This window comes from Cibotium barometz, chromosome 16 (genome assembly GCF_041138505.1).
Source record: "Cibotium barometz isolate CiBa-2024 chromosome 16, ASM4113850v1, whole genome shotgun sequence".
Classification (NCBI taxonomy): domain Eukaryota; kingdom Viridiplantae; phylum Streptophyta; class Polypodiopsida; order Cyatheales; family Cibotiaceae; genus Cibotium; species Cibotium barometz.
Window position 1 is genome coordinate 27,560,168 of NC_141061.1, and position 26,396 is coordinate 27,586,563.

General features: G+C 43.1%; 1 protein-coding gene across 2 annotated transcripts in view; it reads right to left on the reverse strand.

Annotated features, from left to right (window-relative positions):
• LOC147630512 (tRNA (5-methylaminomethyl-2-thiouridylate)-methyltransferase) overlaps positions 1-17,327 on the reverse strand; it is a 72,684-nt gene extending 55,357 nt beyond the window's left edge. Inside the window, exons 1-3 of one of the 2 annotated variants that reach the window (XM_086810399.1) lie at positions 16,679-17,327; positions 16,291-16,365; positions 15,945-15,998 (exon numbers count right to left, since the gene is read on the reverse strand). In XM_086810399.1, the coding sequence (XP_086666525.1) occupies positions 15,945-15,998; positions 16,291-16,365; positions 16,679-17,185 (636 nt within the window). In that variant the 5' untranslated portion in view covers positions 17,186-17,327. The remainder of the gene's footprint in view (positions 1-15,944; positions 15,999-16,290; positions 16,366-16,678) is intronic. The other variant, XM_086810400.1, reaches the window with a different exon arrangement.
• Between the last annotated feature and the right edge of the window lie 9,069 nt (positions 17,328-26,396).

The following is a 26,396-nucleotide window of genomic DNA, read 5'->3' on the forward strand; positions in this document are numbered from 1 at the left end:
ATCCTGAGATAGCGACTTCGTGAAGAGGTCCACCATACTGTCCTCCGTCGAACAGAACTCTAGCAAGATGTCATCAGCAACGATCTGTTCACAAACAAAGTGCCTCTGGATGACTGTGGGTTCCTCCAGTGGAGGCCCAATCCTGCCATGCAACCTCTGCAACCTTAACACCTCACAAGCAGCCCGGTACTCTGCCTCTGTCGACGACAAGGCAGAAGATGACTGCCTCTTACTACTCCGTAAAACGGCTCCTGGGCTTGAAGTAGATCTCCTCGTGTCTGGATCTCCTCCCCAATCTGAGTCACTCCTACCGTGGAGTCAGACTCCATCCATCAATCCCCCTCTTGTGTAATAGAGTCCATGATCCTTCGCATGCTGCGGAAACCACAAGATACGCAATCCTGTCTCCCAAAGAGTCATCTGCAACCATGAGCTCAAATGCCTCATCAAGAAGCTCCCGTCCAATCTGGTGTCCATCAACCAAATGTGAACCATTCTGCTTCCAAGTCAAAGAGGCATCACACAGCTCACAAGGATCAACACCTGTTACGGTGGAACGCCAAGTCCTGGAAACCTGCTAAAGACCACGCAAGGCCTTCTGAAACCTGTCAACCACCCCCTCTGAATCCGAAACCACAAAGCCTGGAGAATCCCCCTCCTTCTGCAAGTAAACAACTGCCACCTGCCTGGCTTTCCGAGAGGTCCCCGTGGAAAGAACATCCTCATCTACAGGAATTTCTTTGTCCCGAATGCTACAAGACATCAGAGCATAGGTCACCTGTAAAGTTTCCTCTGACTGACGAACACAAGAACCACCAACATCAGTACTGGAAAGTTCCTGCCAACTGCTGCCATCAACTAGCAAGCTATCCACCATCTGGTCCTGGAAAGCCTGCACCTGCAGCCTATCCACACTTAAGTGGCCATTACCAGATTGCCACTCATCTCACAAAAATGAGGACCTGGGAGAGCGAGTGCTGAAAGCTTGTAAACTCCATTCTCCACTCCACCTTCCCAAACTACCTGGCCTGTTGCTTTGTCCCAAAGAGCAACAAAATGCTCATCAAACTCCACCCGTACGCCAATCTTGCAAACCTGATGCACTGACAAGAGATGAAAACCAAGTGACGGAACATACAACATCTGGGAGGAATGCTTCCCCCCTCTGCCATCGAGAACTATCTCCAACCTGCCCTCACTGTGAACTGGGATAGTAGATGTATCCCCAGTAAGAATGTGACCAGAATACCTGCAGAGATCCTGTAAATCTGAACGGGAAGGAGTCATGTGCCTGGAAGCACCACTCTCTAGAATCCACTCCCGAGTATCCGTTGCGGAGAGTCCTCCAACCTCCTCCCTGCCTGAAGAAAATGAAACATCGGTGTCCATCACCTCCAAGTGCACAAAAGCCGGAGTCTTCATGATTGCTGTCGAGGAATCTTCACCCTTCTCGGTCTTCCGCTTGGGACACTGCCTCCAATAGTGGCCTTTCTCGCCACAATCATTACAGGTCCTCTCTGCCTTTAGTTTATCACGGTCAGCGTCGAACTTCTTCTCAGAAGACTTCTCCGGTGAAGCCTTCCCTTTGCCCGTGTTATGGCCTTTCGACCGTTGGCCAGTCAAGGCCTCCGAACCTCCGCCTTGAGGAGGGTTCGTGACTCGTTCCTCCTGGTCCAAGACCATGGGCACAAGCTCCTCCAGGTGCTGGTACTGAGCCTGCCCACTAGTAATCAAAGACGAGTAAAATGCTCAGTACTGAGAGGGCAAATGCGACAGCAACGTTATGGCCATGTCCTCTAACGATATCTCCTTCCCAGCTTGGAGAACTTCCTACTGAAGAGCCTGCAGCTTGTTAATATGCTCCCACATCGTCGACGACTTTGCAGGGCTCATAACCCGCATCTGTACTTCCAAGGAAATCCTCTTCATGGGCGATACCCTGTTGTAAAGAGAAGCCAAATGCTGCCATATACCTCTGGCCAGCATCATATGCTTTACGTGATTGATTACCTGTGGTGTGCAGTTGAGGAAGATAAATGAACGGACCCTAGCGTTGACACGATCCCACAACTGTGCCTGTGCCTCCCGGTCCTTACGGATCGACGGTAACTCCCCTTCCTCTACTTCCGGCCGTGGAACCCGGACAACGATGAAATCAACAAGGTCGTAAGACTCCAAAACAAATTCCATCATAACCTTCCATATGTCGTAGTTGTTCCCGTCCAACTGACGGTCCACCGGGAACGTGGGGAGTGTAGGGATCTATGAGGTGACTCTCAATAGAAAGACCAATGCAAAAGCAGAGATGATGTCGGAGCTAAAGCACGGTCGGTGTGACGAAGGCTCGCGTCGATGTGAGGCAAAGCACTCCGAGAGGTGGTCGGTGTCGAAGGCTTGCGTCGGTGGATGCAGAGGCACTCCGAAGATGAGGTGATGCAAGCTCTGGTGACAAAGGTGCTGCTGTACCTGAGGTGGTAGATGAAGAGTAGAAAGGGCTGCCATCCTGAGTGGTGGTGGTGCAAGCTCTGATGACAAGGGTGCTGCAAGACCTTAAGGGTGCAAGCTCTAGTGACAAGGGTGCTACGTACCTGAAGGGTGGTGAAGAGCAAAGAGGGCTGCCGTCCCGAGGGTGGCAAGCTCTGGTGACAAGGGTGCTATGTACCTCAAGTGGTAGAGGAGCAGAGAAGGCTGCTGTCCCGAGTGGTCAAGCTCTGGTGACACGGGTGTTGCGTACATGAGGTGGTTAGGAGCAGAGAGTGGGCTGCCGTCCCGAGTGGTGCAAGCTCTAGGGACACGGGTGCTGCGTACCTAAAGTGGTGTCGATGGTGAAGATAAGCAGAGAGTGGGCTGCTGTCCCGATGGTGTGATGTAGCAGAGAGTGGGCTGTTGTCCCAATGGTGAGAACTGAGGAAAAACGCCGAAGTGCTCTATGTAGCAGAGGGGACTGCTGTCCCATGAGCTGTGATAAAACGCTTATGATAAGCTGATGTAAGCACTCATGATGTGCTGATGTAAGCGCTGATGTGAAACGCTGATGAATGCTAATGTAAGCGCTGAATGTAGCAAAGAGGGCTGCTGTCCCACTGTGTGGCCTGTAGCAAAGAGTGGGCTGCTGTCCCTGTTAGAAGTCATCTCCTGTCTTTATCAGACACCAGGGCCTCTGTTGTGGGTGTGCCCGCCCTTTGTAGGTGTTTTCTCATTTTTCCTCACTCCCCGTATTTTTTCCCCATTTTTCCCTATTTTTACCAGGTGTGGGAGGCAGTTTTCTGCACCCTGGCTGATCCAGATGCTGGCTGACTGCTGGTCAGAGGATCTCGATGCTGGCCGACTACCCCTTCTGGTCCCCGACCTCTCCTGCATGCTGGCCGACTGTGCGCAGCTGGCCGACTGCTTGATGGGGCTGGTCGTGGACATGTAGGCCCAGTCGGCTGCCCTTGCACAGGCCGACTGCATGTATGGGGCCATATAAAATGGCCCCATGGCCCCCACATCATTGTATCTTTGTTTTCATATTCGGGATCTTGTGTATAGAGAAGAGTTACACGCCTATCTCTCTCCTTCTATTGTGCTGTCTATTTTCTGCACTCTACTTACTCTTGTGGTCTCAGATTTGGTTATCATCTCCGCTGCGTATTTTGACATGGTATCAAAGCCCTAGGCTCTTGAAAGATCTTGGGAGTTTTTTGAGCAAGAGGGGGATTGTTGCGTTGCTGATTGGTGGACTGTTAGGGACTGTTCGGGAAGAGAAGTAGCAAGAGGAAGGCGGGCTGAGTTGCTGAACAGCCACTTGCACGTTTAAAGTTTTTTTTTCCCACCCACCCACCCTTTTCAGTTACATCCCCGCGATGGCAGATTTGTTAGAGCTGGCTGAGAAGCATGTGAAGATCCCAACTCTCCCCACGTTCCCAGTGGACCGCCAGTTGGACGGGAACAATTACGGCATCTGGAAGGTTATGATGGAATCTGTGCTAGAGTCATACGACCTTGCTGATTTCATCGTTATCGGGGTTCCACGGCCGGAGGCAGAGGAAGGGGAGTTACTATCAACGAGAAAGGACTGCGAGGCACAGGCACAGATGTGGGATCGTGTCAACGCCAGGGTCCGGTCATTTATCTTCCTCAACTGCACACCGCAAGTAATTGGCCAACGGCCGAAAGGCCGGAATAACAACAAGGGCAAAGGGAAGGCTTCACCGGAGAAGTCTTCTGAGAAGAAGCCTAACACAGAATGAGAGAAACTGAAGGCCGAGCGGTCCTGCAATGATTGTGGCGAGAAAGGCCACTATTGGAGGAAGTGTCCTAAGCGGACTGGGAAGAGTGCTGATTCTTCAGCCTCAGCTGCAAAGACTCCTGCATTTGTGCACTTAGAGATGATGGACTCCGATGCGTCATCGTCTTCGAGCGAGGAGGCAGTTGGCTGCACCGCAAAGGATACCCGGGAATGGATTCTTGACAGTGGTGCTTCCAGGCACATGACTTCGTCCTGTGACTTCTTTTTGGATCTGAAACAGCAGTCAGGTCGCATTTTCATTGGCGCGACAACTCCACCATTCTGATACACAGTGAGGGCTGGATGGAGATTATTCCCGACGGCAAGGGGGGCAAGCATGCCTCCCGTGTTCTTTACATCCCTGCTCTTGGTTTTCATCTTCTGTCAATGCATGAAGTATGCAAGATTGGCTTTCGGGTGGAATTTGAGGAGCATTCAGTTGCTCTACGGGACCGTGAGACTCGCCAAGTTGTTTGGGAAGGCGGTGTGGAGAATGGTATCTACAAGCTCTCTCCACCCTCCTCATTGGCAGGTTCTCAGGTCAGAGATCTGTGGCACTTTCGTTTTGGCCACTTAAATGTGGATGCCCTGCAGCGAGCTTTCCGGGACCAGATGGTGGTTGGCTTGCCAGATGTTGGCAGCAAGCAAGGACGTTGCAGTTCTTGCATACGTGGTAAGCAGCACAGGGAATCCTTTCCGAAGCAGGCTTCCAGGCGGGCTTCAAAACCATTGGAGTTGACTTGTGTGGACCTCACCAGACACCATCATTGGGAGGATCTCTCTATTTCATGCTGCTTGTTGATGACTGTACTAGATTCACGTGGGTCTACTTTCTTTCATCACAGAAGGACCAAGCTTTTGCACGGTTCAAGGATTGGCACGTGATGGTGGATAAAGAGTCTGGATTGCAAGTAAAGACTCTCAGGACTGACAAAGGGGGTGAATTCTCCTTGAATGTATTTCTCAGATTTTGTGCAGATCATGGCATCAAGAGGGAACTCGCCAATACAGGATCGCCTTCAGAGAATGGAGTTGTAGAACGCAAAAACAAGACTGTGGTGGAGATGGCGAGGACCATGCTGGAGCATCGTGATCTTCCTCGTCCACTTTGGGGAGAGGTTGTGGCAACGGCTGTCCATACCCTCAACCGGTCTCCAACGACTTCAGTACCTAATATGACTCCGTTTGAGGCATACTTTGGCAGGAAACCTCATGTCTCCCACTTCCGTATTTTGGGAGTGATGCGTATGTACATATTCCGAAGAAGCAGAGGGGAAAGCTTGACTCCAAATCCCGCAAGATGGGTCTTTGATGAGCATGTTCCAGTATCCACTGTCGAGGAGCCACCACTTCTTGGAGATCCAGAAGAGTCTGATGATGATTCCCAGACCATTGTTCTAGTTGATCAACCTCAGTCAGTACAGGAGGTTGAGCCCGCAGCTAGAGTAGAGCCCCCGTAACGGCAGGAGGCTCCACAATCTGTTCGAGTACCCACGTGGTTGATGGACACCCTTCGGGAGTCAGGTGTCACAGAGTTACCCTCCGAGTGGACCACAAAGGACGGCCCTCGAAGATCGCACAGAGTCCGCGACAAAAGCAATACAACGGAGCTTCTTCAGGTAAACTATGCTTTGATGTCTCGTATTATGCGGAACAAGGAGCCCACTTCCATTAAGGAAGCCCTTTCACAGGATACTTGGAGGAAAGCCATGCAGGTGGAACTTGATGCCATCGAGAAGAAGAACACATGGGAGTTGGTACCGAGGCCGTCGAAACAGTCAGTCATTGGTGTCAAATGGGTCTTTAAGACCAAATATGTGTCAGATGGGTCGGTGGATAAACACAAAGCCAGACTTGTGGCTAAAGGTTATGCTCAGCACAGCCAGGCATCGACTACGAGGATACCTTTGCACCGACAGCACGGATGACCACGATGCGGACCGTTCTAGCCCTTGTTTCTTCTCAGAGGTGGCCCGTGTATCAAATGGATGTAAAATCTGTGTTCCTTAATGGTAACCTGCAAGAGGAGGTGTATGTTGAGCAGCCTCTAGGCTTTGTTGTTCCATGATCGAAGGGATGGTTTACAGGTTACGTAAGGCCTTGTATGGTCTTAAGCAGGCTCCCAGGGCTTGGAATCAGAAGATTGACTTTGTTCGGACTCGTTTTCAGAGATCGGTTGCAGATCCCAACCTGTATCTCTTTCGGGAACGCGGCATGGTTACGATTATCATCCTTTATGTGGATGATCTCATTCTCACCGCCGGCGGTCATGTGGAGCACATTGGCATGACGAAGGCTGCCTTGTCAAAGGAGTTTTTGAGATGACCGACCTAGGCTTACTCCACTTCTTTTTGGGATTGGAGATCTGGCAGACCCAGAGGGGTTTTTTGTTTCTCAGCACCGGTATGTTCATGAGTTGCTTGAGGCCTTTGGGATGGAGAACTACAAGCCTATTACTTCGTCGATGGACCCAAATACAAAGTTAACTGTTAATGATCCTTGTGAGCCAGTTGATGCCTCGCAGTATCAAAAGTTGGTTGGTTCATTGATCTGGTTGCTGAACACCAGATTGGACTTAAGCTTCTCCATGGGGCTGTTGAGCTCTTTTATGCAGACGCCATTGAAGTCTCATTGGGACGCAGGATTGCGGATCTTGCGGTATCTGCAGAGTACGAAGGATCTAGGACTCTTTTACACAGGAGGGAATGGAGTTAGACTCCAAGGTTGGAGTGACTCAGATTGGGGAGGAGATCCAGACACGAGGAGATCTACTTTAGGTTACAGGTTTACCCTCGGCTTAGGAGCAGTTTCTTGGAGCAGTAAGAGGCAGCCAACTATTGCCCTATCTTCGACAGAGGCAGAGTACCGGGCTGATTGTGGTACTGCTTGCGAGGTTGTGTGGCTACGGAGGCTGCTACGGGAGATTGGGTTTCCACAGAAGGAGCCCACAGTCATCCAGTGTGATAACCAGAGTTGTATAGCTATTGCTCGGAACCCGGTCTTCCATGCTCGGACCAAGCACATAGAGATACAGTATCACTTTGTACGTGAGAAGATCTTTGGTTGGTGACATCTTGCTACTTTATTGTTCAACAGAGGACAATGCGGCGGACCTCTTCACGAAGTCTCTACCTCAGGCTACGCTTAGGCGGCACTCCAGCTCCCTAGGGTTGATTTCACAACCAGGAGCTGAGAGGGGGTGTTAGAAGTCATCTCCTGTCTTTATCAGACACCAGGGCCTCTGTTGTGGGTGTGCCCGCCCTTTGTAGGTGTTTTCTCATTTTTCCTCACTCGTATTTTTTTCCCATATTTCCGTATTTTTACCACGTGTGGGAGGCAGTTTTTTGCACCCTGGCTGATCCAGATGCTGGCCGACTACTGGTCAGAGGATCTGGATGCTGGCCGACTGGTCCCCGACCTCTCCTGCATGCTGGCCAACTGTGCCCAGCTGGCCAACTGCTTGATGGGGCTGGTCGTGGACATGTAGGCCCAGTCGGCTGCCCTTGCACAGGCCGACTGCATGTATGGGGCCATATAAAATGGCCCCATGGCCCCCACATCATTGTATCTTTGTTTTCATATTCGGGATCTTGTGTATAGGGAAGAGTTACACCCTATCTCTCTCCTTCTCTTGTGCTGTCTATTTTCTGCACTCTACTTGCTCTTGTGGTCTCAGATTTGGTTATCATCTCCGCTACGTATTTTGACAGTCCCACTGTGTGGCCTGTAGCAAAGAGTAGGCTGCTGTCCCGTGATGTGGCCAGATGAGAAAACGCTGAGGTGTTGTCCTGTCAGGCGAGGATGATGAAGCTATGCGGTGTAGAGCACGGCAGAAGCAGAAGCAGCAGCAGCATATGAAGTGGTACCGGATGTGATCAATGACATGGTACACCATGGTGAATAATGAGGCAAGGCTATATATACAGTGGGGGACTGCTGGTTGGTCAGCCTAAGAGCTGTTGGCCAGTAGCAAAGACACAAAATCCCCAAATAAAACCGAAAATCCCCTTTTTAAGACTAGGTAAAATGTTGTTTTCACAGATCCTCCTCCTGTTGCAACTCCGGTGCCAACTGCTACTTTACACCCACCAGTTCCTGTTGCACAAGCTTCTGCAGCTCCCAATCCCTCTACCAGTACTGCTTTGACTCCGGGATTACCCCCACCAGTGCTTACTTCATCACCTCTCCCAGTAGCATCAGATGAGTCCTCTACTGCAACTGGATCCTCTTCTTCTTCACGCTTTGAGAGGAAGGTTGGCCTACCTCGGTGAGTTCGGCAACTCTTTAGAGATTCTGGTCTCATTGATGCATAGCTCCATAACCAAATCTCTACCACCACCCCTGGACCTTGCCATTCATCTCGGGCTTCCACATCTCATCACACAGTGAATTACGCTCTCATGAGTTCTCTCCAAGAGATCGATGAGCCTGAGAGTCCAGAGGAGGCTCTTTCACAGCCGCAATGGCGGCAAGCCATGGAAGCAGAGATGTCCTCTATTGAGAGGAATCACCCTTGGTCTTTGGTGCCACGGCCTTTACATCGTCATGTGATTGGTGTGAAATGGATTTTCAAAGTCAAGTTCCATGCAGATGGTACTTTGGATAAGTACAAAGCCCGCCTTGTTGCTCAAGGATATGCTCAAAAGGCAAGTGAAGACTTTGATGAGAAATTTTCTCCTACAACCAGGTATACCACCATCAGGATTGTTTTGGCTCTGGCTGCAGACTTCAGATGGCCCGTGTTCCAGATGGATGTCAAAGCCGCTTTTCTAAATGGAGATTTAGAGGAGGAAGTTTATGTTGAGCAGCCTTCTGGGTTTGTGATTCAAGGACATGACACCCATGTGTATCTTCTAAAGAAGACTCTTTATGCTCTCAAACAGGCCCCGCGTGCCTAGTATCAAAAGATTGATGTCTTCTTGTTATCTCTTAGCTTTGAGAGGGCATATGCTGACAGCAATCTCTATGTGCGTCTTCCTAATGGGGATATTTGTGTCATTGTTTTGTATGTTGATGACCTCATCCTTTCTAGCTCAGATACTAAGTTGGTCACACAGGTTCAATCCAATCTTTCATAGGGACATTTGAGATGACTGATCTTGGCCTTCTTTATTATTTTCTTGGTCTGGAGGTTTGGCAGAAAGATGATTGTATCTTCATTTCTCAGCAGAAGTATGTGAAGAAGCTGCTCTCACTTTATGGGTTGTCAGATTATACACCTTTCTCTTGTCCCATAGATCCCAATGCCAAGTTATCCAAGGAGGATGATACACCCTTGGTGGATTCCACAGAGTACCGGCATTTTGTTGGCTCATTGCTTTACCTTGCCAACACCCGTCCAGATATCTCCTATGCTAAGAGTGTTCTCAACCAGTTCTCATCAGCCGCTCGAAGGTCTCATTGGCAGGCAGCCTTGAGAGTTCTTCGTTATCTTCGAGGTACTTCAGATTATGGCATCACCTATTCCAGTGGTGCTGATTTGGTTGGTTTCACAGATTTTGATTGGGCAAGCTACATTGATACTCGGAGGTCTACATCTGGATGTTGCTTCATGCTTGGTACAGGATTGGTTTCTTGGAAGTCTCAAAAGCAGAGGACTGTTTCTGCTTCTTCCACCGAGGCTGAGTATAAATCCTATCTTCTCTCCTCCACTGAGGCACTTTGGATTCATCAGATTCTCGAGCATTTGTGATGGGCCGACACTTCCCCGGTTACCATCTTCTCGAATTCTTAGTGTGCTATTGCTCTAGCTCAGAATTCTATGATACGGGGACGATCCAAGCATATTGAAGTGCATTATCATTTTGTACGTGATTGGATCGAGTTGGGACTTCTTCGGTTGGCCTACTGTTCTACCAAGGACAATGTGGTTGATCTCAACACCAAACCACTTCCGAGAGCTACTTTGGAGTTTGACGTGTTACTTCAACGTGCTGGTATTCAACCGCCCCTGTATGTATCAGATCCTCTCTTCATTGATGATTCTGTTGCAGATGCAAAGAGTTTAAGAGTAACCAGCCAAGGGAACCCCTACCCTCGACTGGTTGCGACTCTTCGCCAAAGGATGTACCTCTTCATCGAATAGCCACATCCCTTCGACGAATGGTTGTATCCCTTGATGAATGGTTGTGCCTCTACATCGAATAGACACATCCCTTAGCCTAAAGTTGTGACCTTTCGTCTAAGGTCATGTCCTTTCGTCAAAGGACGTGCCTCTTCAAATGTGTCTCTTCATCTCCTATATAAGAGACCTATTGTACTCAGTTTAATACAAGTCAATTCAAGCTTCTCTCAAGTGTTCTCCTGAAGTCTCTTGTTCTTTAAGTTAAGTACTTAAGTAGTAATTAGTACAAAATATGAGGGATTAACAACATAATCCGAGATCCAAAGTTCACTGGACATTTTTGGTCGTCTTTGTTCAAATCTCTTGGCACGAATTTGTTGTTCAGTTCAGCCTATCATCCTCAAACAGATGGACAGACTGAAAGAGTCAATCAAATTTTGGAAGAAATGATTCGACATTACATTCAATTCCGTTTGGCATCATGGGAAGATTATTTGCCACTCGTGGAATTTGCTTATAATAATTCCCATCATTCAACAATTGGATTAACTCCATTTCAAGCAGCATATGAGCATACTCCTCTTGTGCCTACAAACTTTGTTTTACAACACAAAGTGGCGTTGGCAGATCAGTTGGTTCAGGAGATGCAAGATGTGCTGGTGCAAGTTCGAGATAAATTGGTCCATGTGCAACAAAAATATCAAAAACAGGCCAACAAGCATCGTCGACATGCAGATTTTCAAGGAGGAGATTTGGTCTTGTTATATGTGGCACCTCACCGCTACAAAACAGTGAAGTCAGTTTTTCCAAAGTTACGACCTCGCTTCTATGGGCCTTTTAAGATTCTTAAGAAAAATTCAGTTGTCAATTACAAGTTGGAACTTCCACCTTCATGGGGAAAGATTCATCCGACTTTTCACATTTCTTGGCTCAAACAATATGTTCAAGGAGATTCGCCTATTCCAGACTTATCTTCATATGTACCAGAAATTGAAGATGACCATATTATCCTTGTTCCGGAAGTAATTCTTGACGTGCGACAGAAGGAAACAAGAAGAAAGTTGACTACAGAATTTCTTGTGAAGTGGATGGATTTGGATGAGTCTGGTTCCACTTGGCAAACAGATGAAGAAATGCAGCAGTACCCTAATCTTCTTCAGGAGTTCTTTGACAAACGGATGTCTATCATTTGACACATGGGTTTTATTTTAAATGGGAGGGAATGTCACAATTGTGACGTATGTATTCCTGTTGCAGATGCAAAGAGTAACCAGCCGAGGGAACCCCTACCCTCGACTGGTTGCGACTCTTCGCCAAAGGATGTACCTCTTTATCGAATAGCCACATCCCTTCGACGAATGGTTGTATCCCTTGATGAATGGTTGTGCCTCTACATCGAATAGACACATCCCTTAGCCTAAAGTTGTATCCTTTCGTCTAAGGTCATGTCCTTTGGTCAAAGGACATGCCTCTTCAAATGTGTCTTTTCATCTGGTATATAAGAGACCTATTGTACTCAGTTTAATACAAGTCAATTCAAGCTTCTCTCAAGTGTTCTCCTGAAGTCTCTTGTTCTTTAAGTTAAGTACTTAAGTAGTAATTAGTACACAATATGAGGGATTAACAACATAATCCTCACAGCCCCTCTGGCGCAGAAGAGGAGGTGTTGGAATATATCATCTCCAGAGGGTCTACATCACCTTTTTTCATGCTTGTACTAGTCATTTTATGGAACCCTGCATTAGCATATTTAGCAGATATTATTTAGGCCTTTTCTACCATTTTTTAGGCATTTTATAGCATTTTATGCTACTGGACAATTGTCGGCCTGCTACAACTGGCCGACCAGCTCTTTGGAGGGATATATAAGGATTCTCTCCCTTCCCCTCACTTTTCATCTCATTCTTGCATATGTCATTGATTGTAGCAACTGGCTCTTGTACTTGTAAGCACCTATAGGCTTCCCTCGTGCTCATTTTCAACAATAATCAATTGTTTCTAGCCTTCTACAATTTGTGCCTTGGACCTACAACCTGTGATGCTCTTTCTTTCATTGATTTGCTCAAATGCTATGCAGCTGAGCGAAAATCAAATTGGGAGAAGTACTTGCCTCTTGTGGAGTTTGAGTATAACAATACCGTGCACATCTCCACTGGGAAAGCACCTTTTGAGATTGTTTATGGCACGGCGGTGCTTCCACCTATCCTTCGCATGAAGGATGAAATCTTTGCTGCGGATGAGTATGTTAGAGATTTGGATAAAGCTTTCTCACAAGTACGGACAACCATACAAAGAACTCAGGAAAAACATAAGAAAGCTGCAAATAAGCATCGCAGACGTAGAGATTTCAAAGAGAGTGATTGGGTGCTTCTCAAGTTTGAGAAGGCACGCCTTTGGAAGCAACCCGGCAAGGCAAGTGCCCAAAGTTGTCTCCCAGGTACTATGGGCCATTCCAAGTGTTGGAACGGATTAATGAGGTGGCTTTCAGGCTTCCTTTGCCTAAGCACTAGCACATACATAATGCTTTTCATGTTAGCCTCCTCAAGAAATGTGGGTCCTGAACCACTTGAGCCGGTTATTGAGGACCAACCCGAAATCAATGGGCTTGAAGAAGTGCTTCAACCGGAACAGATTATGTTTCATAAGAAACCGAGAGCTGTTGGTGGCAGGCTTATCCGCAGGTTCCTTGTGAAGTTTAAGAACTACCCTGCTCTGGATGTGAAATGGGTAGATGAAGACTGCTTCAAGGATTATCCAAATCTTTTATAGGTTTATTGGGCCGCTTTTTAGTTGTAGACAACTGATTAGAAGTCGGGGAGAATGTCATATTTTTTACTACACACATGTGGAGGAACACCATGGAAAGGTAGGTATAGACCCCGGTGTGTGTTCCAGGCATGGTTTAGTACATGTGACATGACTCCATGGAAGGATTGAGATCCTGGTGTGAGCTCCTGGCATGATTTGATACATGTGGAAAAACTCCATGTAAGAATTGAAATCCTGGTGTGAGCTCCTAGCATGATTTGTTACATGTCGAAGGGCTCCATGGAAGGATTGATATCCTGGTGTGAGTTCCTAGCATGACTCAGTACATGTGGAAGGGCTTCATGGAAGTGTGGATACCCTAGTGAGAGTTCCTAGCATGCTGATGAAGTCTCATGGAAGGGTGACACCCTGGTGAGCATTCTTTGTACCTATATGGGCAGTGCCCAAGACAGGTTCAATACAAGATAAATAAGTTGGGAGATGGAATCCATAATATATATTGTGCATATAAAGCATTTGTGTGTGTTCTGACATACATGAATGACTTGTCTTAGCTGCCTGGACAATGCTAGGTATTTCTGCTTGTGACTGTCCATGGGCTCCAGGGACACCTGGAAACCCTGTGGACGCATGTGCACACCTGCTTGGGGCTGAGGCGGTGGTCTTATGTGTTTTGCATATGGTAAGTGACCCTATACTCAATTTACAACTTATATTTTATTATACTAAGGTTTATGAGTGCAAGTGTTCACATTAAATTTGGGCGGACAAATTATAAAGTGTTCACATATACTTAAGTTTGGGCGATCAGTTTATAAAGTGTTCACATCAAGTGGACCAGTTTTTAATGAAACTTGGCTATTACTCAAAGTGGGCAGCCTATCAAGCAATAATAGCTCCACGAGTTGCTATTCTGGGAGGGAGAGGCCAAAAGCAACTAGGCGCCTCCTTTCCAGCTGTTTTTGGGTGTGGAACACTCTAGGGCTTCACACAGGTGTTAGTTTGGCATGCACAACAGCTCTAAGGGCTGGTCGACTCCTACCAAGGCTGATATATAGCTAATTGCTTACCTCCAGAGTTGCTATAGATAAAAGCAATTCTTCCTCCTCTCTCTTGAAGCAGGCGACTACTCCTGGCTCTTCTACAAGGTTGGTCAACTGCTGTACAGCAGTATTCAGGCTGTGTTTTGATGCTCCAAAGACTCTGGGTGCAAGGCAAATAACAGGGCATCCATCTCATCTCTTGGGTGACCTATACAGCATGTTTGTGGGCTGAAAACTGAGCTGTTCAGTCCAAATTAGCAACGTTCTTCGCGACGAATTCGAAGGCAAACAGCATCTAAACCTACATGAAGCCTGTAGCTCCAAGGGTGGAACCTTCGGGTGGCCAGAGCTAGGGTTTTCATGGCTGGTTATTTGCGACAGCACTACTGCTAGAGGGTGTGATCATGTACTAGAGTATGGTTGTGCCTGGGGAACTCTTGGAAGGCTGAGATTGAGATCTCAGGCAACTGTTTTACTTGTTTTCATCATATTCTAGATGTATCTGGTGCCAGTCTGTAGAGTGTTTACTCTCTGACACCCGTTCTCTTGAACTGACCTACTCTATTAGTCATAAAGAAACGTGGGGGGGGGAGGGGGGGGGGGCCAACTTCAGCCCCTAGTGCTTGTTTTGTGCAAGTTTTCATATTGCTGTTTCAGTGGTTTCAAAGCATGCTTATGTATTGTCACATGCTTATGTGTCATCCCATGATGTTATGTATGGGATGAGATTTTCTGTGTACACGCTTCCGTATTTGTGATACCTAAAAATGTGTAATCTACAACCTCTCAATCCTACCCCGATCCTTCATATTCCTAGAAAACTTCCCCATACATACCTGCAAGACAGACCATGGAGCCAACTTTCAAACAACTTTCTTTTTGTCTATGAACCCTGAAATAAGCCCAGAGACATTGTCTCTTCGACTGTGCACGGGAACCTCATCCATTACAATAAAATCATCCCCAGGTATGTGTAAGAGTCCACCACCTCGATTACTTCCCCTGTATCAACTTCCAAACAACTTTCTTTTTGTCTATGAACCCTCAAATAAGCCCAGAGACATTGTCTCTTTGACTGTGCAGGAGAACCTCATCCATTACAATAAAATTATCCCCAGGTATGTGTAAGAGTCCCCACCTCCATTACTTCCCCTGTGCATGCATAATGTTCATTCCCACCCTAGAGAGATGAAAGGGCACCACCTTGGTCTTGCTGAGGTCTATTTGAGATCCATTGACTCACAGGAAGGTTCAACCCAATTGCTTCAAAAGCATTACCGGTGAGAAGGAAATCAACATAATAATGTAAAGTAGAATAGCAATGTAGGACTGCCCCAAAAAAGAAACAGACTTCCTAGCCTCTTGATAAAAGCAGCCACCTCATCGATATATGACCAGGAAAGAGTCAGAAATGAAAGACAGCCCAGCTGAACAGCAATGTACTTCCAGGAATATTTCATCATCAATCTTTTTGGAAGAAAACTCCTCAATGACTCTTCTTAGCTTCCAGGACTCTTTCGACAACCTTTTAGGAAGATAACTCATAAGCAAACCTCTTATAGAGTAGAAAGATGCCTAAAGGCAGCCCTGTATGCCTTTAGGAGATGCCAAAAAAAGCCTGGAAAAAGTGTCTCTAAGGGGCCTCTCACCTCAACATTAATTGGCCAGACTTATTAACTCCACAATTCACATGATTTTCCATATCTTAAAGTTTTGATTCCTTTTACTGTTATCTTGAACATTTTGATAAGAGTTGGAAATAGACAGAAGCGAAAGAAAAGGCGAGCGTAAACATTACCACATTTTTCCAATATTCCTCCGTCATCTGGACAACATGGAGCTCCACACCTACCTGAAAAAAAAAAAAAAAACATATATGCAATGTGAAAGCACTACACCCTAAAAAGTGTATCTCAACATGGTGGTACAAGATAATAAAGAAGTCTATTTACATAAGTATAAAATAAAAAGCAGAGCAGATGAGACTGGAAATCTTTGGATGCTGGTTAGAAAGCAAGATCTAATATTGATCGTTGAATAGTAGCTTAAGAACGGTGATAATTATCATTAAATTACTCCCGTGCACCTCTCGAATATCGGATCATGATTAGCAAAGGGAGAGCATGATGCCAAAGAAAGGATACCTCATCACAAACAGCCTGTGCAAACTTCAAATCTTCGTCCCACGGGCAAGATGACCAAAAATTTTCAAAATCTTCCTACACAATTTGGGGAAAAAAAAAATTTCAAGATCTTCCTACACATTTTGGGGGGGGAAAAAAACACAGTGAAGGTGATACAGAAATCATTAATTGAGCAAATTACACACACACACATACACACCAAAAAAAAAATGAATACATACGTATATACATACATGAATATATACACAGCACACACATACACATACATATATACACAGCACACACATACACATACATATATACACAGTGCATACATACATGCATGGTATATCCCTTTCTATACATGAAAAAACTGAAACATACCGACCAAGCAAGCAAGAAGGGTCACCTGGAACCATATTTTAAGGTAGAAAGCCGTGCAGGAATGCCCTGCGGCCAGCAACAGCCTCAAAGCGACGCTGCTATCAACGCCACCGCTCAGCAGAACTCCTACTTTAAGCCTCTCTCCCGGCTCACAGCAATCCAAAAACCTGCTACCGATGGGCAAACCATCTCTATCTGATGATAGTGATGATGGTGCTGAAGGTGATGGTGGTGATGGTGGTGATGTTGATGACGTTGGTGATGGTAGTAGAGAGTGGTGGGAAGTTATTGGTGTGTTTTTGCTGGACCCGTGGCTGAGGGTTTCCAATAGCTGGTGTTCTCTTTCTGCAGTGGTGGCAAGAGAGATGGGAGCCTGAGAAGAAGAGGCGCGGCAGGGTGCTCTTTGGAGGCGGTGGGCGATTCGAAATGCAGCTGAGGAGGAGGAGGAGGAGGAGGAGAAGGGCGGAAGAGGAAGTCGAGTGAGCACTGGCATACGGTGCAGCATGGCACGTTCAACTAGTAGATACTCCATGCTTCCTTGTTTGCAACAATGCAGCTGCTGTCTTATGCAGCAGCACACAGCAGCCCGCTCACACGTGTGACCGCCCGTCAGTTGTTCATACTTGCAGATAGAGTTTCCTACAGCACAGCTCTGTAGCCACTAGCTGCCCCACAGCCTCCACAAGTCCTTTGTTGTAAACTAATATAGGCCACCAAAAAGGAAAGAGTGGACGGAATGGAGGGTCATCCCACTTTCATCATCAAGGTCAGGCCCTAATGATGGAAGCATGGACTCAAGGCGGGCAGCTATGCCAAACATGGGCACCTAGCGTCATCCCACTTCCATCATCCCCTGACAGATCACGACTATTATGAAGAATTGACCAAGGTCGCTCTCCCGACTTGTGCACCAAGATGATTCTCATAGACCCAAGCCCTCTTGATTGAAGTGGGATGACCCTAGACGCCCATGCTCTCCCATTCCCCGCCCATCGGGTCACCCCTGATGATCATGCTCTACTATTCCCCGCCTTGAGGGTCACCCCCCTTTCTTCATCAGGGTTGACTCGATGGATGTCCATCGGGTGACCCTAGACGCCCGTGCTCTTCCATTCCCCGCCGTCCAGCGTCATCCCACTTTAATCATCAGAGGTTGACCCGATTGCATCACTAATTGACAATTGACCCACGAGATCATCTAATGCCAAGCTATGATCTCTATGAAGTTAGGTAGTCCTAGATGTATGAACACTCATAAATGTAATGGAGTGAGACTTAGCTGAGATATCGGACAAATCACCATAGAAGCTTGAAATCGAGCTTGCTAACCATGATGCCTAAGTGGTTTAAACTCACACCAAGAGGATGGAATAAACCTTTCATAGGCCTATGGTAGCCAAAGGCCTATGGTAGCCAAAGGCTCCAAGAAATGGCATTTGAATAACCCTCACAAACGAAGATGGATATATAAATCAGACACATCAACAAGTGGAATGTTTAAATTTTCAAGCTTGTAAAGATCATGCACATTAGCAACAATTAGAATGTTCAAAATTTCTAGCATTTGAATAACCCACACAAACGAAGATGGATCTATAAATGCCAATGCGCACTTCCAAAGTGTTACCATATGGGTGGGGAGAACAATATGGTGATGGCGGGTTGCCACCCATGGTTAGTCCCTCACCAAGCAAGTTTGTGTCTCGTGATGACCTTCACGATACAAAAGTTGTAGGGTCTCAATGTAAAAAGTTTGAGATTTAATTTCAAAAATTAGTTAAGGTTATCATAGTAAGTGGACTGTGATAGATTGTCAATCTAGCATATCTCTTGGAGATGACTTGAATAGTGGACAATAGTAGGTAGAGAGGACTTGAATAGTGAACAATAGCATATCTCTTGGAGAGGACTTGAATAGTGGACAATAGTAGGTAGAGTCTCAACGTAAAAAGTTTGAGATTTGTTACTTTGAATCTAATTTCAAAAAGTAGGCAAGGTTATTATACAATCCTAATACAGGAGATGAAGAAACCCTTTGCAGGAGATGATAGTAATATCTTATGAAGAAACCCTTTGCATAAGATGATAGTAATCATCTTATGCAAAGAAGTTGCTAGAGGAGTTGTCTGAGAGGTCGTCCTATAATTGCCCCTCTTAGGCCATCGAATCATGTAATGGAGATCACACTAAATGTAATACCTAGGTCATTGAATCATGTAATAGAGAGATCACACTAAATGTAATACCTAGAGAGATCACACTAAATGTAATACCTAGGTCATTGAATCATGTAATAGAGATCACACTAAATGTAATACCTAGGTCATTGAATCATGTAATAGAGATCACACTAAGTGCAATCTCTTACGTGAAAGCTTTATAAATATTTAGTGTTCAAGATTATGCCAAATTGAAGCTCCATCTTGATAATTTGTTAAAAGGGGCTTCAAAAGGCAGAGAGCATCTTCTACGCTTATGTTATTGTAAGAAGAAAGGTGTTATCCTTGTGTGGACTATAAAAGAGACCAAGTAGTATCCTTTACCCTATATCAATGATTCCTTGGTCTAATTATCTACTGCTAAAGTCTTTTTTAAGGTTGATTTGAGATCTTGATTCCATTAATTTGCTTAAAATAGAGATTATCATCAATAATCTACTTCTCAGCAATTTGTCCTTGCCTTTAGAAAATGATATATCACTGCTTCCTAAAGTACTCCTAATCTCATGCATGAATCAATCTTGCTATACGGTAATTGTAGAACAAAGAGGTCTTCTACTAAAAGTATCTACCACTTTCTTCTCTTTCCCCATGAGATACTTGATATCAAACTCATAATCACATAACAACTCCATCCACTTTCTTTGGTGGGGTTGTTTAGAAAGAGTTTATACTTCAAGCTTTGATGATTAATTCTTAACTTAAACTTCATTCCTAATAAGAAGTGCCTTGAATGTTTCACATCAAGACCTGTAGCTAATTCTAAATTATGTGTTAGCTACTTTAATTCAATATCTTCAAATTTTAAGGATTCATAAGTCACCACTCTCCAAGCAAATGATCCATGTGGCATCACCTACAAACATGATTCCATGTGCCATCACATATTACTACAAACATGATTTACCAATCTCAAGCATATTTAAGTTGCGATTCTTGGTTGTTTTCCCCTTGATAGCTTTAAAAGCTTTCTGGCATTTATAAACCCATGTAAATACGGACTCTCTTTTTGTCAAATCTATCAAGGGACTATCTTAGAGAAATCTCTAATATGCCTTCTTTGATTTTGCAATTGGGCTAATAATAATCCTACTTTTCCTATATATAAAAAAGGATCTATGCCAAAAAAACTTTTGACATCTCAATAGTTTTGGGAGTTGGCCATTCCAAGGTTGCATTTACCATTTTGAGATCCATGCGTATATTCCATTCTTGGATATCATACGTCCCAAGTAAACAATGCGATCTGTAGAGCAAAGAAGCACTTAGAAATCTTAGTGTATAGCTTGTTGACTCTTAATAATGTAACTTGTTCACTCTTTAATGCTTTTCTTAGTGAAACTTCAGTTTTTTCATCCTTAGAGTAGAAAGAAATGTAATTAAAAAACCCAATAATGAAATCATCTAAGTACTCTTGAAATTATTAAATGTAGCATGTAAATTTTGTCAACACAAAAGTTAAGATGATAAATTCATAGTGCCCATAATGAGTTTGAAAAGCAATTTTATAGATTTCCTCTTCTTTAAAGTTGAATGTTCTAGAAATTAAGAACAAAATATGAATTGGCAAAAATACTAAGTAGGGGAAACTAGCAAAGTAGCTCTACTCAAGGTAGATACTATGTTGAGTGAAGGCATGTAATAGTAACGAGGGTAAACTAGCAAAGTAGCTCTACTGAAGGCAGGTACTATGTTGAGTGAAGGCATGCAATAGAAAGACTTCAAGCACTTTGTTTATAGGGGTGAGGAGACTCGCAATGCAAACGTAGAAGGAGAGGACAATGAGAAATGACAAGTAGTGGCAAAATGCTAGGAGAGAAGGGAGTAGTCTACTCTATAGGTCAAGGCTTGGTGATTTGTTTGGTAGCAAGCCTTAACCCATCATGGATGTCCTAGCTTACTCTATAATTGTCCACTATTCAAGTCCTCTCTAAGAGATATTATCCTAGATTGGCAATCTATCACTATGTAACCACTTTAACTAAAGTAGCATCACATTATCCCAAATCAAAAAAAGTAAAAATCGACCTTGGAATATATATCACCTAATTTGAAATCTAGGGATTCAATGAATTTCCTCCTTTCATTTGTCATCTCTACGTACTATTTAGACTTTTCACCTATTTTTAGATTCAAAGTCTCAATATAAAGCAATGGCTACTACCTCAATCTATTGGCTATTCAAAATTTTGACCAAAATTTCATTTGCCATAAAAAATCAAGCTTGTTTATGTGCTTTCTCCGAATCAATTGTAGCAAAAATTAAAGCTTGTGTATGTTCTTTCCCCAAATCAATCACAACAAAAGCACACAAAAAATCTCTATGCATATCTTCTTCTTTATTCTCCTCAATGGTTAGGTCTTCCAAGGTTGCAACTTTTTCTTTTATCTTTGGCTTTGGCTTAGTTTTTAGAAAGAAGCTTTATTGGTATATTTAAACATCTAATGGCCTTGATCACCACATTCAAAGAAAATTCCAAGTAATAGTTATCTTTCAATGAAATCCATGTCACTTTGCCATGGTGCTTTTGGGCATGAGGTTGATTTGTAAATTCGTTGTTTCTTTGAAGACACTATGGTCCTTTTGATTTTGCTACATGTTTCCTTTTAAAGTCCACCCTTGTTAAATTTAACTTCCATAAACTTGCTCGTAAGAGCATAATTCATGGAGCACATTTTGAAGCTCTGGGATTTTATCCATGAACTCCTCAATCATTTTTGTCTTCATGAAATAAATTAAAGAATTCAATTTCGAACCTCGAGGATTTTATCCATGTACTCCTTAATTGTTTTTGTCTTCATGTGATAAATTAAAGAATTCCATTTTCTTTCAGATGTAGTACTTGGGTAGAAAGCACCGTTTCTCTATTTGCTTTTTGAATTTTATCGCGAAGTGACGGGACTTGCTCTTTAAAAAAAAACTACTTTTACAGCTAAACTTTTCACCATTGTTTTGTAGATCTTGGAAGCTACAAAATCACCACCTTGGCTTTTCCATATTCTTTAAATTCTTGCATATTAAAATAATGTTATATAAGTCTTCAATCCAGGCCTTGGTCCATCACACTAGTTTTTTGATGAACCATTGAATTTACAGAGATGAGCTCTTTAAAAAACTTGTCATTATATTGCATCGACTAGATTTTCTTGTTTGGAGCTCCTTCTTTGAAAGTCATTTTTTGCATGCAATTATAGAGTTTATAGAATTTGGAATATATATCCAAAACCTTAGTTCTAATTTGCTTAAGTAGCAAATCATCGACCTTCATCTTTCTCTCCCTTGCCTTCTTCATGTTCTTCATGATTATCATGCCCCAACTCTTGTTCTTCACGAGAATCATGATAAGAGATTTTGGAATAGCTTGATTTCTTCTTCAAATAGTGTGGTTTCTCTATGGGTCCTTGGTTAAACTTTAATCTATCCTTTTGATGCACAACTTCTTGATCGTGATGTTTTGTTCTTCCAACAACTTATTGATCATGATGTTTGTTCTTCAAACAACTACGCCATAGCATTTGTATCATTTTTTCACAAGTAAACCAATGCATGAACGAATAACTAGAGATGAAAAAATGTGAGCTCTATTCTAATCATTGAGGACAAATATGGAAATTCTATAAAGTGTATAAAGGGGTCCTGACAGTGGTATTGGAGCAAGGGTACATATACCTAGAGAAGGAAAAAAGCTTAATTTTATCCAAAGGTTTATGAAGGTGAAGAGGTGAAGACCTTTGGGCAAAGGATTGAAGGATTTGATGAATTTTTTGCTTTGTGGGATCAAGGATTGAATCAAGGGCAAGGAGAAGATGCCACCCTCATGAAGAAAACCACGTGCAATTAAGAAAACAATGTTTCAAGCTTAAAAGTGGTTTTTGTAGATTAATCTTGGAATTCAAATATATCTATATGGATTTGATGAGAAAGTCCTAAGCAAGAACACCCCACTCTTAGATTTTTGATTGGTGTGGTTTGAGTAGGATTTCCATAATAAAGGGTTGACAATATTTATCTCCTCCTTTCTCAACAAACTAGTGGTCTACACAAAATTTATCTCCTCCTCCTTTCTTTGAAGAGGGGAAAAAAGGGGGGGGGGGGAAGCTTTTAAAAAAAATCTTATACATTTCAATGAATTACTATAATTTTGGCTTGACTAAGCAAAAAGCGTAAGCGTTTATGCGCTATAGCCGGTGATGACAAATCAGCATCACAATGGGCCAACTTATTCTTCTTTTCTCTCTGCAATTTATTCCTCCTTTTTTCTCTAGTTGGCAATGGAAATAAGCTTGGAGAGCTTAAAGATTTAAGCATTAAAGCTTGCATTATAAAAAAAAGCTTTAATTACCAAGATTTAAAGCTTTGGTTTATAAGGCTAAGACTTTTGAGAAAAAAACAAAGGCTTAAAATAAAATACAAGAAGCTCATTTTTTTCCCCAAAAATTAGCACTAACAAATATACTCATGGGAGATTTGTGAAAATTTTGAGAAGAGGAGAAATCATTTTCTCTTGGGAATTCTTCAAAATCCAGTGCGACTTCTACTATTTTGACAATACGTGATACCTAAACTCTTGATACTACTTAGCAGATTCTCGATGCTTGGGGATTATTTCTCTTGCTTCACAACTAAATGAGTTTACGACTTCTTATAGGTTGCAGGAGAAGCGATAAGTATTATGATTTTGTTCACCGATTTCTTTCTAATTGCATTTAAAATTTACATTCTTTATCTATCTACATTTCTCTCTTCAACATGAATCCTCAAACCCCATCTATTCAAGAGAAAATTCACACACTTCAACATCAGATGGTTGAAAAGGAGTTGAGAAGGGAGTTCGAAGATAGGCCATCCCAAAAAAAAGAGGTGTAGAGGAGTCAATATTAAAGAAACCTTACATTCTAAAGGAGACCATATTCATAAAACTATGGAAGCTACCCTTAGAGCTCAGGAGACTAGAAAAGAGAAGAAGATCAGTTGAAAAGCATTTTTGTATCAAAATTATGATGGCAAAAAGGATGCAAAGATGGTACTCTCATGGTTAAGTCAGCTTGATGTCATTTTTATGATGGCAAAAAGGATGCAAAGATGGTACTCTCATGGTTAAGTCAGCTTGATGTCATTTTTTGCCCGCGTGCGGGGGGGGGGGATTCTTTGAAAAATTATCACGGCAAAAAGGATTCTAAGGTGGTACTCTCATGGTTAAATCAACTTGATGGTTATTTTTCAAGATAAAATCAAGTGCACTGCTAACCATTAGTGCTATGTTGTGGTGGAACGCTACTAAGACAGGGCATCACAAAGCTCGTACTTGGAGAGAGTTCCAAAAGGCAATAATAAAAAATTTATTGCCACTGCAATATAAAGCTAGAAGTCGATGCAATGGGATATCATTAGATAGTTAGAGAAGAAGACTGTGTAGATGTATGTAGATAAGTTTTGGCAAACCCTTCTTTAGCATAAAGCCATTGAGAAAATGTCTGAGAAAGATCAAAAAATAAATTTATAGCTAGATTAAGACCTCATATTAGAGCTAAAGGAAATATGTTTCATCCCCATTCTTTGAGCTCACCGATTTCCCTAGCTCTTAAATGCAAGAGAAAGAATGATGTACCTAAGGAAGCTAAGAGTACCCAAGATTCTTGATCCTCTAAATTTCAAAAGTATATTTCTACTTATAAATCTTTTAACATGTATCAAGTGTCGAAAAATACTTTTCAAATGCTTCAACAATGATTCAAATACCAAGACTGAAGAGTATACTTCCAAGGTGAACAAAGGTGATCAAAAGCAACAAATTAAATGCTTCCAGTGTAACAAGGAAGGCCCCATTACATCCAATTTTCCAGAGAGGAGGCACACAAAACATGCTAAACTCAACATAATCAATAAAGCGAATGATACACATAGTGAGCAAGAGGTTAACTTAGACTATGACAATCTTTCAAACTAAGGAGGTAATTCTAAACCCCCACAAATCCAATCTACTCTGCACATGTTATATTGAAAATGAAAGGTAAGGTAAAAGATAAGTTAATCACAGTCTTACGTGATGATGATAGCACCCATGACTTCATTTCTAAAAGGCTTTTGAATGCACTTAATCTAGAAGTCACGCCATCTAAATACAAAATCAAATCTACTCTTAATAATCAAAAGTATAATTGCACCAAAGAAGTAAGAAATTTAAAATTGATAGTATTACCTTATGTGCAGAGGAAATATCTTTTTTAGTTGCACCACTATAAGGTATTGATGTAATTCTTGGTATGCCTTGGAGACACAACTATAACCCACTAGTTTACCCCCTAGTTTACGTAGTTCTAGACTCGAAGACCACAAGATTAACATAATACCTGGTAGTATTCCTTTATATGACTCTTTTCTTTCCCAGTTCTCTGATTATTTTCTTGACAATTTACCCATTAGCTTATGTAGTTCTAGACGATTTACCCCCTAGCTTACGTAGTTTTAGACTTGATTATTTTCTTGACGATTTACCCCCTAGCTTATGTAGTTCTAGACCTGAAGACCACAAGATTAACATAATACCTGGTAGCATTCCTCCTTGTAGAGCACCCTATAGAGTGAACCAACTAGGGTAAAAGGACGTCAAATAGAAGAACTATTAGAGCATAAATTGATCCACCCTAGTAGCTCACCCTATGATGCCCCAATCCTCTTAGTTAAAAAGCAATAAGGAACATATCGCGAATGTGCATTGACTATATGGTTCTTAATAGAATCACAGTCAAGAATAGGTATCAGATTCCTTGTGTAGATGACCTGTTATAGACAAATTGAGAGGAGCCAAAGTATTTAGTAAGATTGACCTTAAGTCAGGGTATCATCTTAAGTCAGGTTATCATCATCAAGTAAGGATGTGTGTTCAAAATTACTTTAGAACACAGTCAGGCCATTATGAGTTTTTAGTGATGCCCTTCAATCTTAGTGATGCTCTAGCCATATTTAATCGTATGATTAATTACATCTTTCTTAAATATCAAAACTTTGTGGTAGTGTTCTTTGATGATTTTTCTGTGTTCAATAATGATATTACCAAACATAAGAAACTTCTAGAGACAGTATTGAATCTTTTGAAGGGGAAAAAAACTATATCTCAACCCCTAGAAAAATGATTTCTTCCAGACAGAGATTGAATACTTAGGCCACATAGTTTAGAGGGTATTTGAGTGGACCCCGACAAGATTGAGACCATAGTAACTTGGCCTAGACCTAAAGACATACATGAGCTTCGACCATTTCTTAGTTTATGCAGTTATTATAGAAGGTTTGTGAAAACATTTTGCATATCTTTCTCACCATTAATGCAAGATGGGCATCCCATAGCTTTTGAGAGTAGAAAACTTAGACTCCTAGAGGCTAAGTAGTACTTATGATAAAGAATTGACTGATGTGGAATTGATTGATGTGGTACATACATTAAAAGAAGCTCACTAATGACATAGATGCTACTCAGCCAACACATTAGAATTACCTAGATTTAGAAAACTCTCATCGATAGGCTC